Source organism: Bos javanicus, chromosome 17 (genome assembly GCF_032452875.1).
Source record: "Bos javanicus breed banteng chromosome 17, ARS-OSU_banteng_1.0, whole genome shotgun sequence".
In the NCBI taxonomy this organism is placed as follows: domain Eukaryota; kingdom Metazoa; phylum Chordata; class Mammalia; order Artiodactyla; family Bovidae; genus Bos; species Bos javanicus.
In genome coordinates this window covers 45,820,373-45,832,960 of record NC_083884.1, presented here as the reverse complement: position 1 = coordinate 45,832,960, position 12,588 = coordinate 45,820,373, and the positions used below count along the sequence as shown (strand labels likewise).

The 12,588-nt window shown below is 43.9% G+C and overlaps 1 protein-coding gene across 8 annotated transcripts in view; it reads left to right on the top strand.

Annotated features, from left to right (window-relative positions):
• SFSWAP (splicing factor SWAP) overlaps positions 1-12,588 on the top strand; it is an 81,060-nt gene that overhangs the window by 31,675 nt on the left and 36,797 nt on the right. For all 8 annotated transcript variants that reach the window (XM_061384490.1, XM_061384495.1, XM_061384491.1 and 5 more), the window contains 4 exons: positions 6,242-6,482; positions 7,431-7,562; positions 8,133-8,226; positions 8,983-9,154. In XM_061384490.1, coding sequence (XP_061240474.1) covers positions 6,242-6,482; positions 7,431-7,562; positions 8,133-8,226; positions 8,983-9,154 — 639 coding nt within the window. The remainder of the gene's footprint in view (positions 1-6,241; positions 6,483-7,430; positions 7,563-8,132; positions 8,227-8,982; positions 9,155-12,588) is intronic.

Genomic DNA, 12,588 nt, shown 5'->3' with positions numbered 1-12,588 from the left:
GGACACGGTGGTAAGTTCCCAGGAACCAGACCTCTGTCTGTTCTTTGCTCTATCTGGTCCAGGCATTGTCAAAACTTAGAAGAACTTCTGACTTGGGAGCTATACACAAAAACATTTGTGCTCTAGTTGGTGGTCATTTTAAAGGGTTTCAAGGACTTAAAGAGCTGTGAAGCCCCACAGGGCAAGTGCACGTCTTGAGCGAGTGTTGTGGGGTGGTGTCGGGTGCCCAGCTTCTCGCTCTTGCAGAATGTCTCAGCCCAAGGGTCTTTAGGAGGCGCATGCGCCCTGCAGTCAGCAGGCTTCACTCTAAACATGTCTCTGGTGCTTGCTCTGTCCTGGGAGCTGTGCAGGTGGTCTGGCACGGCCCTCTGTGCCAATAGCCCAGATTGCAGAGAACAACCCCAGCAATGTGTGTTCAGGAAGGCAGAGCAGAGCCTCCTGGGGCAGAGGTGTAAGTTGCAGGTGTTCAACATAGTGATTCACAATTTTTAAAGGTTATATTCCATTAATAGTTATTATAAAATATTAGCTGAGTTCCCTGTGCTGTGCAGTATGTCCTTGTAGCTTATTTTTTTAGTAAATTTTTTAAATAATTTTTTAAATTTTTATTTATTTTTGGCTGCACTGGGTCTTTGTTGCTGCACATGGACGTTCTCAAGTTGCAGTGAGCAGAGACTACTCTAGTTGTGGTGCTCAGGCTTCTCATTGTAGTGGCTTCTCTTGTTAGAGAGCACAGGCTCTCTGGCACGTGGTCTTAGTTGCCCCACGGTTTGTGGGATCTTCCCAGACCAGGGATCGAACCCGCATCCCCAGCATTGGCAGGTGGATTCTTAAGCACAGGACCACCAGGGAAGTCGCACTTATTTGTTTTACACATTATAGTTTGTACCTCTTATTAATCTCCTATCCTTGTCTTGCCCCTCCCCCCTTCCCTCTCCCCACTGGTAACCACTAGTCTGTTCTCTCTGTGAGTCTACTTCTTTTTTATATTCACTAATCTGTTGTAGTTTTTAAAATTCCACATGTAAGTGATGTCATATGGTATTGGTCTTTCTCTGTCTAACTTATTTCACTTATAACATAATGCCCTCCAGTTCCACCCATGTTGCTGCGGGTGGCAGGATTCCATTCTTTTTTATGACTGAGTTGTAGTCCACTGTGTATATATACTACATTTTCCTTATTATTCATCTGCTGATGGACACTTAGGTTCCTTCCATATCTTGGCTATTGTAAACAATGCTGTGAAAATTAGGGTGCATGTATCTTTTCAGGTTAGTATTTTCTTATTTTTCCAATATATGTTTATTTGATTTTTAGTTTTTTGAGAAACCTCCATGCTGTTTGCTACAGTGGCTACACTAATTTACATTCCTACCAACAGTGTATAAGGGGTCCCTTTTCTATACATCCTCATCAGGGTTTATTATTTGTTGGATGTAAAAAAAAAACTAGGAAGGACTTCATAGCAGGCAGAAGACACAGTTTAGAGGTGCCAGGGTCAGAAACGAGGGGCAGTGCTGTTCACCATAAACTGGGGGGCAAGACAGGACAGGCATGGGTCTTTGCTGAGATTGGCCCTGTCACATCCACCCAGACCTCAGTGTCTGTGGTGAAAAGAAGAGAAACAACTTTCTCCCTAAAATCTTTTCATCTGTGACATTCCATGCACAGAGAATCTTGGAGAAACGGCCTCATAATTGGCCACAGTGTTGAGTCCTCAGCTGTGGCATTGCCCCAGCAGGCACCTCGCAGCAAGCAAGTCTGCATTCTCAGTTCACCACGCCTCCGATGTTTCATTGCCATCAGGGTTATTTTTGGATGTACAGGGATTTTCAAATTCCTGTTCACCTTTGCAAGGTATAATTAGAATTTATTGGAAGGGACTCACAGAGTTCTTGTGTAAGAAGTGAGAGGGCATCCTGGACATGTTGTCCCTGGGTTTCTGATTCCAGTCTGTCCTCTGCAGGACTCCCCAGAGTGGGTCCTGGGGTGGCCCTAGGGTTTGCAGCCTGAGCCCCGTTTGCAGCCTGGGAATCCCCACATCCTGAGTAAGCCCAAGGCTTAAGAGATGCCTTCGGGTTTGGAAGCTTTGTTTGATTTTCACACCTGGAGATGGATTCTTTTCTTCTTTCTGAGCTCAGCTATGCATTTTAAATTTCTCCTTTATTTTAGCACACGTTTTTAGACGTTTGTAATGGATGAGTTCTTGAGTTCATCTGCCATTTCTCTGGCAGGCCTATTTTTAGTCTTTGTTTTAATTTAATATGATGGGTAGCTCAGGTATAGACTGATGGTTAATCTGCATATTCATATCAAACTTTCAAAAGGATGTTACTCAGTTTTTAAAATAATTTATTCACTTCTATTACATAAAGGATGCATTAAATTATAATTGCATAATATATAATCAGAACTTAATTACAGACTTTTTTTATTTCATATTTGTTTCATTGGTTATGGCTACATTTTTTAAATGTATTTTGACTTGTTTTCAGGCAAGAGGCTAACTGTCTGGAACAGGACGTGGAGTGTCCTTTCCTTGAGGTGTGACATTTTGGACAGCACTTGCTGTCCCCTCTCCCTAGTATACACAGGGGCGTGCTCTGTCGGGGGGTAGGGGGCAGGGCATACTCTGATCTTGCTGATGCTACCTCATTCCTCCTCTGATGGTGGCTCTGCCCAAGGGGTGAGAAGAAAGACCCTGGTAGCTTGATTATCTGAAGGGGATGAAGGGAAACATAATTCCATTTTTTCAAGGTTATGGTTTATCTCACAGAGGTTTCTCTTCATATTCAGATACCTCCTTTGGTTAGGAAAAGCTTGTATGTGAACGTCCTATCAGCTTGTCCACCCATCAAACTCTGTGTGCTGAGTGCTGGGCTTAGAGAGCTAACCTCCCTTTCCTCCCTCAATGCCCAGCCCTTTGTGGTCTCATCTCTGCCTGCGCCTGCCTTCAGAGGTGTGGTCTGAATGTCTCCATGCTGAAGATCACGTAGAGAGGATGTTGAGGCCACACACACTGCTCTGAAAATGTGGAATATTGTTGTCAACGTGAACGGTGGTTGGTGCACAGCATCAAGCCAGAGTCACAACCTAGGAATTGAGACGTGTATAATTAACAGAGAGTAGGTCATTAGCATCTGCGGATACACCCGCAGCGCATGTGAACTATGCAGTCGTTCCCGCCGAGGGCGGCAGGGCTCTGATCCAGCTGTTAGGAAATGTAGGGAGCTGCTGCACCTCCCGCATCTTCCCTGCATGGCCTCCAGTGTTGGACACCACGGGCAGTGAATAGGTCTTGCTATTTGTGTTTTTGTCTTAAAGTAAGTTAATTGAAAATCAAAATATAATTCCTTACTTAGAAAAATCTTTCACCATCCTCTAATGAACAGGAAATTAAATCTCTGTAGTCAGAACCAGTTGCTTATCTACAACAGGATTAGAAATTTAAATGCTTAATTGTATCATTGGGTCTTCTGTGGTTTGCTGGTTTTGAATTTTTTTCCCTCACCAAAAAAAAAAAAGAATAAACATACAGGAATTTGTATTGGGTTTTTTTGTTTGTTTGTTTTGTTTTGTTTTTGCTGTTTGTTTTTAAATAGGCTCTGTCTTACAGATACTAGCCTGTGTGGGCTAAATATGTAAGAAGTTATTGTACGTCATTGTTTGTAATAATAAAGCCCCAAAGTGATCTCAGTGTCCATTAGGACTTCTTAAGTAAATTGCAGTGCATCTCTGCGCTGAGGTGGGGACGTGCAGTCGTTACAGAGCAGCACGGCTTTGTAGACGAGATGACGTACTTCCAAGACGAATGTATGTTTGTTTATTTTTGAAGTGTAGTTAATTTACAGTGTTGTGTTAGTTCCTGCTGTACATCAAAGTGATTCAGTTTTTTATATCTACACACGCACACACACACACACACACACATACACACACACAGATGTATATGGGCTTCCCTGGTGGCTCAGATAGTAAAGAATCTGCCTGTAGTGTGGGAGACTTAGGTTTGATCCCTGGGTTGGGAAGATCTGGAGAAGGGCATGGCAACCCACTCCAGTATTCTTACCTGGAGAATCCCCATGGACAGAGGAGCGTGTGGGCTACAGTCTATGGGATTGCAGAGTCGTACACAACTGAACGACTAAACACACACATACGTGTATATACATGTATGTATATGAGATATGTATCAGATTTGTTTATTATATCTATTATATATAATAGATGTTCTTTTTCAGATTCAGTTCTATTATAGTTTATTAAAAGATACTGGATAGTTCTCTGTGCTATACAGTAGGACCTTGTTGTTTTATCTATTTTATATATAGCAGTATGTATCTGATAATCCCAAACACCTAATTTATGTCTCCTCCTTCCCTCTTTGATATTCTTTTCTATGACTGTGAGACTGTTTCTCTATTGTAAATAAGTTCATTTGTATCATATTTTGGATTCTGTGTGTGAAAGTCACTCAGTCATGTCCAACACTTTGCGACCCCATGGACTGTATCCATGGAATTCTTCAGGCCAGAATACTAGAGTGGGTAGCCTTTCCCTTCTCCAGGGGATCTCAACCCAGGGATCGAACCCAGGTCTCCCTCATTGCAGGCGGATTCTTTACCAGCTGAGCCACAAGGGAAGCCCAGGAATACTGGAGTGGGTAGCCTATCCCTTCTCCAGCGGATCGTCCTGACCCAGGAATCAAACTGGGGTCTCCTGCATTGCAGGCAGATTCTTTACCAACTGAGCTATGAGGGAAGCCCATTTACATTCTGCATGTAAATGATATCAAATATATTTGTCTCTCTTTCTGACTTAGTTCACTAAGTAATAATTTCAGGTCCGTTCATGTTGCTACAGATGGCATTATTTCATTCTTTTTTGTGGATGAGTAATATTCTGTTGGGTTTTAAGAATCCACCCACAATGCAGGAGACACAGGTTTGATCCCTGAGTCAGAAAGATCCCCTGGAGCAGGAAATGGCAACCGCTCCAGTATTCTTGCCTAGGAAATCTCATGGACAGAGGAGTCTTGGCAGGCTACAGTCCATGGGATCACAAAAAGAGTCAGGCACGACTTAACAACAATAGTATTCCATTGTACATATATATCACATCTTTTTTATCCATTCATCTATTGATGGACATTTAGGCTGCTTCCATATCTTGGCTATTGTAAATAGTGCTGCTTTGAACATTGGGGTGCATGTCTTTTAGAATTAGGGTTTTCTCTGGATGTAGGCCCAGGAGCGAAATTGCTGGATCATAGGGTGGCTCTAGTTTTTTAAGGAATAAGGAATCTCCATACTGTTCTCCATAGTGGCAGCATCAGTTTACATTCCCACCAGCAGTGTAGGAGGATTCCCTGTTCTCATACCCTCTTCATCATTTACTATTTAGACTTTTTCATGATGGCCATTCTGACTAGTGAGAGGTGATACCTTGTATTTTTAATGCATTGCCCTAATAATTAGCAGTGTTGACCATCTTTTTTGTATGCTTATTGGCCATTGTGTGTTTTCCATGGAGAAATGTATTTGGGTCTTCTACCCATTTTTTGATTGGGTTGTTTGTTTTCTTGTTATTGAGGTATATGAAGTTTTTGTATATTTTGGAAATTAAGCCCTTGTTGGTCACATCATCATACTTTCTCCCGTTCTGTGAGTTGTCTTTTCATTTCATTTATAGTTTCCTTTGCTGTGTAAAAGCTTATTAAGTTTTATTGGGTCACATTTGTTTGTTTTTGCTTTTGTGTCTGTTGCCTTGGGAGACCTAAGAAAAGGATTTATGCCAAGACAAATTTTTAAAAGAGGAAAGTAACAAGTGTAAAGAGTGGAGAGTTGTTGTCAAACAGGGAAGCCAGTGGAGGGGTTTAGTCCTCAGATGGTCGTCTCACAAGACACACAAGGAGGAGAGCTGGTGTACTGGACGGGGAAGTTTGTCCTAATCTGCCATTCTGCAGTCTGTGTAGGCAGTGAGCTTCTCTGAATGTCCCCATGCATGTTCAGATTCCATTGTTCCTGGGTGTGTGTCTGGACATTGTCCAGTTCTTCCAAATTGTGTTGCCCCCTGGGCATCCTTTCTTATATCAGAAAAATAAAGAAAATACATGATTGACATTGGACAGAAGGGACACTGCATTTGAGCAAGTGTCCCTTTCTCCCTGCATTGTGTATTCTAGCCAACTGGCCCATCATTTGCCACTCTCATGCCCTCAAAATGTGTCTCTTCACAGCAACGGTGGCAGCCATGTACTACAGCTACTACATGCTGCCAGACGGCACCTACTGCCTGGCACCTCCCCCTCCAGGGGTTGACGTTGCCACTTACTACAGCACCCTGCCTGCCGGGGTGGCCGTGTCCAGCTCCACTGGAGTGACTGCCACTGCCCCACCCCCTCCAGGGACCACGCCACCTCCCCCACCAACCACGGCGGAGACGAGCAGTGGGGTGACCTCCACCACCATCACCACAAGGTATGCTCTCCTGCTGACCACCTGGAGCATGTGTGTTCTTGGATTGGGCTTCTTTATAATGTGGGTCACACAGAGGGTCTCTGTTATCTGAGTATTTATTATCTAAGTCCCCACGTTACAGGGTTGATCATGAGGCACTTAGAGCAGTGAGCTTTAACCAACTGAGAAAATTCCCTCACTGTTAGCATCCCACACCCCTCCCCTGAGCCCCAGCATCTGTTCTTTGTGTCACCATCTCAGGTAGACAGTATAGGGCATAGTCAGTATGGAGTCCAGTTATTTGCCAAAAACCCGGATTTCGTAAAGTTGATGCAAGTGGGAAACGGGAACCTGGCCGTCAGCCCAGCAAACCATTGACTCACAGAGCTAGCACGGCAGGGACTAAACCCCCAGCCCTTGTCAGGGGTGGTGTGGAGGGGACTCTGAGTGTCTCAGTTGACCAGGCACTTTGTAAGAGGCACTGGAACGTGCTGAAAATATGCTCAGGAAACTTGACAGAACACTTGGGTATTTTTGTAGAAATGACCCACTTTCTGAATGTGCTAGAAAGTCAAAGATGAAACTATGGGTGATGAATTATGCTAGCCAGCATTTTTAAGATAAAAAAATCCACACTTGGTTTATTCTTGGTTACTTCTGAGAATTAGCAATTGGAGGGAAACGGGAGGAGATGATCCTATTTTCATGACCTTAAGTGTCACTTTGAGTAAAACCCCTATTTTCACAATCAGCAATGATATTTCAGTCCCTGTTTCAAGTGGGTTGGCTTTGATTCGTTTTCTGGAGTCCCAGTCATCTCAGATAAGCGCATCCCTGTCTCTGTGTAACTTACCTATTGGTGGGAACTGAGACAGTGCAAGTCCTCCTCCAGCCGCTGTGCTGGCTGCCCCGACCAGTGATCTGGGGGAGGGCCTAGTGCTGTGGGTGTGACTCTGTTCATCTTTGCAGTGCACTTGCTCCTGTGGCCACCATCATCCCCCCACCCCCCGACATCCAGCCTGTGATTGACAAGTTGGCAGAGTACGTGGCCAGGAACGGCCTTAAGTTTGAGACCAGCGTGCGGGCCAAGAATGATCAACGGTGAGTGAAAGAGTTTATATGGGATAGGTAGATGGTATTTGAGGTTTAGTTTAGCTTCTTTTTTTAACCTAGCTACATAATTCTTTATATATATACATATATATTTAATCCTATGTTTAGATAAATACATCTTGTTCAATTACTTTGAGTTGGGGTGGTGGTCTTCTTTATTGTTACAATTTTTTATTCATTCAGTTTGTTTTGCTTCATTTTTTAAAAATATTGGACCTGCCTAAAATAAAAGTCAGTAATTCATGCTTTTCAAGAATCTGCTGTTGAAGTTTAGACCCAACTTCACCTTGTGTTTTTAATCAAATAATGTTCCATGCTCAGATTGTTAACGTAAAAACAGGAGGCTGTGGTTGCAGCATGATCTTTGTACCGTGGATGAGCTCTCTGCCCCTGTCTCCCGGGTCTGTAAACTGAGTGGGGGGTGTTGTGGCTGCCACAAGGGGTTGTTGAGATCCTAGGAGTCAGTCACTGTGAAGTTGGAGCAGGTGTGGTTGGTCAGATCTGAGGTGTTGCAGTGAGCGTGTCTTATTGAATGGCTCAACCCTTCTCTGTTGCTAGGTTTGAGTTCCTGCAGCCTTGGCACCAGTATAATGCCTATTATGAGTTTAAGAAGCAGTTCTTCCTCCAGAAAGAAGGGGGTGAGAACGCACAGGTATGTGTGGGAAGAATGGTCTGATTCTCAAGATGTGTATTAATAGGGCTAATACATTTTACACTTGCTTTTAGGTGTAATGGATGTCTTGCTTTTACTGACTTACTTTCTCCCCTCTCTCTGTTTTATACCTGTTAAAACCTTTGACCACATTCACAGTTCGTTGATGATCATTTGTCCAGTCAAGGGTGCTGCCCACCATTGTCCTTGAGGGCCGCCTGCTAGCAGCTCCCTTCACAACTTCCCTCCCTGCAAACGGCCCCACGTTTGATTCTTAGGTACCTGTTGGAAGCATTTCTTCCTGTCCTTATAATCCTTCTTCTGCCTCTCCTCACCTCTCCTTATTTACATGGACACCCTGATGTTTTTCAAAACCTGTTTTGGTAGAAAACATATCAGTGGATTTCCTCAGGTTTTTATCTCTGACTCCTCAAACTGAAGAAAACCGACTTATCTGCAGGTTCCAGGCATAATTTGGTGTTCTAAATGTGTTCTCAGTGATCCATTTCCACAGAAGTTGTGGGCATTTGTTCCCAAAATGGTGTTAGAGGGGAAATACCTCCTTAAACGCCTCTTTTCGGTCTGTTCTATCAGAAAATAGTAAATCTGAGTTAGAAAGTATGCTCCTTAGTGTTACTTAGGCAGTAACATAGCAGTGCTATTGTCCCATGAAATATACACACACTGTGTCTGTTTCCTGACAAATCCTGCGTCATTTCCGGTGAGCAGTTCAGAGTCATGTTGTAACCTCTGCAGGCTGTGTCAGCGCCAGAAGAGACTCCTGCAGAGCCTGCTCCTGAAAAGCCGAGTGACGCTGGGGAAGATAGTGTGTCTGAAGACGCAGCCGACGCAGGGGGAAGAGGTGTCTCCTCGGGGAAGAAGGAGGCGTCATCCAGCAGAGCTGTCCCAGACGGGAAGCTTGTGAAAGGTACGCTGCCCTCACTACCGAGAGTTCCATTCTTGATCTTGTACCTCGTAGGTGTCACTTTAAATTAACAAGGAAGAGTGCTAGACCACTCACGGTCAGCTGCCTTCAACCACAGGACAGGAGGGAATGGCTGCCCCTTTTAAGTTGCTGTAATGAAACTTGCTTACTTCATAGCATATGGGTTAGCCAACAAGTTTGTTCAAGTTTTTCTGTACTGTCTTATGGAAAAACCTGAACAAGCTTTTTGGCCAACCCAATACTTTCTTGATTTTGAATTTGGGGTCATTTGGATACAAACTCATCTTAGGTATACATTTGTTTTTAACAGTCTGTACTTGTGTTAGGGCTAATGGAAGCGTTTAGAATTTTTCAAATAATATTTTGTACCCCCTTGGACTTCTGAAACTACATTCAGACTATTGTGCCGATGGAATTAGTTTTCTTTATTTGTTAAGGCAGTTCCCTTGAGGGTCTTTACCAGGCAGTATTCCATTCAGGTATTCCCAATGTGGGAGACCTGGGTTCGATTCCTGGGTCAGGAAGACCCCCTGGAGAAGGAAATGGCAACCCACTCCAGTATTCTTGCCTGGAGAATCCCATGGACAGAGGAGCCTTGTAGGCTACAGTCCACCGGGTTGCAAAGAGTCGGACACGACTGAGCGACTTCACTTTCACCAGGCAGTATTCCATTCACTCCATTCCAGTTTCCCTTTATGTTCTTGGGAGGAGTTTTTCGTCTACCAGGACAGACATATAGAAAGAAAAAAGCTGACACAGGCACATTAGCAGAGAACCCTGTGTGGGTAGAACATGCGAAGAAGCAGTGAATTCCACCAAGTGGGAACAAGAAAGGGCGTGCAGAGGGAAAGGGACTCCCAGAAACAGGCTCACACCCAGGCATGGGCGGTGCCATCTGAAACGCGTGGCTGGTTCAGAGATGGGAAGCGGTCCGAGCGACTCAGGTGTCAAGTGGGGCATCCCCACCAAGGTAGCCTCAGCCAGCTTGTGGGGCTCTGCCCTCCCGGTGGGTCCTGAGGCTCCCGACAGGGGCAAAACACCTTACAGCTTAGATCAGAGGAGTCTCTTTGCCCCGTGTGGGGAGTGTGTGAAGCAGAAACCACGTGGGAGGTTTGCAGTGAAGCTGATGGCCTCAGGTGGAGGAGGGGCACTGGAGCTAGTGCTGGGGTGAGAGGAGAGGCAGGAGGTGCAGGATGGGCCAGGACCACAGGAGGGCCTTTCCCAGCAACCAAAGACAAGGTTCTCAAGAGTGACCAGAATGACCCAAACGAATAACTAGGGAACCAGTGATTTAGGAGAGTAGGAAAGCATCTGTAAGCCTCTCAGCATAGGAGGTTCCCTGAGCATGCGTGTTTCATCTCTCACCCCTCCCAGCTGTCTTCAGACTCTCCTTGGAATAACCAAAGGAATGTAGTAAGTAGAGAGTAAAAACCGTTACTAGTAAAGCAATTATTCTTCAATTAAAAATTATAAAAGGAGGGTGGGGTTGGTTACTGCTCCAAAAGCTGGGGGAACATGCTTAAGAAAGACAAGCCGGCCCATCTGGACTTTTGGGGAGTCAGTGGCAGTGACCCCCAGGAGAACCCACTGTCAACCAAAGAAGGGAGCAGGCCAAAGACCAGAACAGCCAGGAGCATCTGAGGGCAGCTGGGCCCTGTCAGTGTGATCCAACGCAGTGGGTCAGCCCCTCAGCCAAGGTTACTGCCCTCCATGAGGCACCCTCCACTCTCCTGTGAGTGCCCGGTAATTCAGCACATGAAACCATGCTCGCCTCCTTGCACTCTCTGAGCCTGAGACGCCTGAGAGCTGCAGGTGTCTAACAGAACCCACCCTGCCCGAGACAGGTCACTGCACCTGCAGAGAAGCAAGAGTTCAGAAGGACATGCATCTGAGCCCTTGGAAGCAGTTCCTAAGTTATAGAAAAATTCTTTTACTCTCTGATTTCTATTCTCACAGAATTAAAAGGTACTGTAAAATTAGTGTAACTGATAATCCAACATCTGGAAAAGATTTAGAAAAAGATTGCCAATTTTTAAAATATAATAAAGCACTCAAAATCAGATTGGATGAGAAAACAAGTTCAGAATTTTCCTCAGATTTCCAAGGAAAAGGATAAAGATGGAAGAAAAGCCATCTAGAAAGAAAAATAGGTTGTTCTCCACAGGGGGAAAAAAGCAGGCTGGCACATTAGACATGTATCTGTGGCATTAAATGCCAGGGAATTAAGGTATATCAGATTCTGAATGCAAAGTATTCTAAACGCTGGAGCAGAGTTTACAGATGTGGCATGCCCTAAAATAGTCAAAGAAAGTGAAAACGACTATTATCAAAAAATTATCAAATGTAGTGAAAACTTAAAAGAAAAACCTATAACTTCTTATGCTTGTGTTGGTAAAGAAAAAATGAAAACAAACCAAGCATTCAACTCAAGAACCTAGGAAGAAACTATACAATGCATGTAAGGAAAGCAGAAAAGAAAATCACTAAAAAAAGCAGAAATCAGTGAGGAAATACTAAAAGACCAGTAAAACTTTTCATCATTGTGCAAGTTTAATACAGTGTAGAAAAGAAAGCAAATGCACACATAATGGGAAAAAAAGGAAGAAAAAAACTTATTTTTAAGTACACAGAAACAATGTATATAACTAAATTTGAAAATTTTGAAAATAAATGATAAAATTGTCTAAGAAAGTATGAATTGCTAAAATGATCTCCAGAGAGGCAGTAAAATAGATCTATAGGCCTAAAAGAATTTAGAAAACATTGGTCAATGAAATACCTCTAAAATCAGGCAGGCCAGGACAAAGTCAAGGTCAGGGTAATTGTGATTTAAGCTCCTCCAGAGCCCAAAGATCGAAAGTTTAAAAGTTCATGAGCCCCAGTACCTTAGCCTCACAAAGCCTAGCAATGTGCAGGCCAGGAGCCCTGGGAAGCCCAGGTGTTAGCTTCTTAGATGGAAGCAGGTTCGGAAGGGCAGTAAGAGCAAGTGTGGGCAGGTGGGGTTCCTTGCAGAAGTCCCAGTGTGGCACCGTGCCACAAAATCTCCCAGTACAGCCAGTCTTAGCACCAGACAGGTGCCGGAACAGCACCCACAGTTCCCGAGATGCTTATGAGACAGCTTCCCTAGTATGACAATAACTGATGTTGAAAAAACAGGCTCTCCATTTGAAAAAAATTAGACTATTACACCCCACTTGACAATAAATAATGATTCCAGACAAAGTGTTTAAATGCAGAAACTAAAACCATGAAAGGAGAAGAAAATTAGATAGTTCTTTCCTAGTCTTTAGAGTTGGAAAGGACTGCCTAAGAATTTAAGCCATAAATGATAAAGAAAGATTAATAGGTCTGACGGGAGCTGGGCCCATATAGAGTTGAAAGACAAATGTCAGGACAGCAGTGATTGCTAATAATAA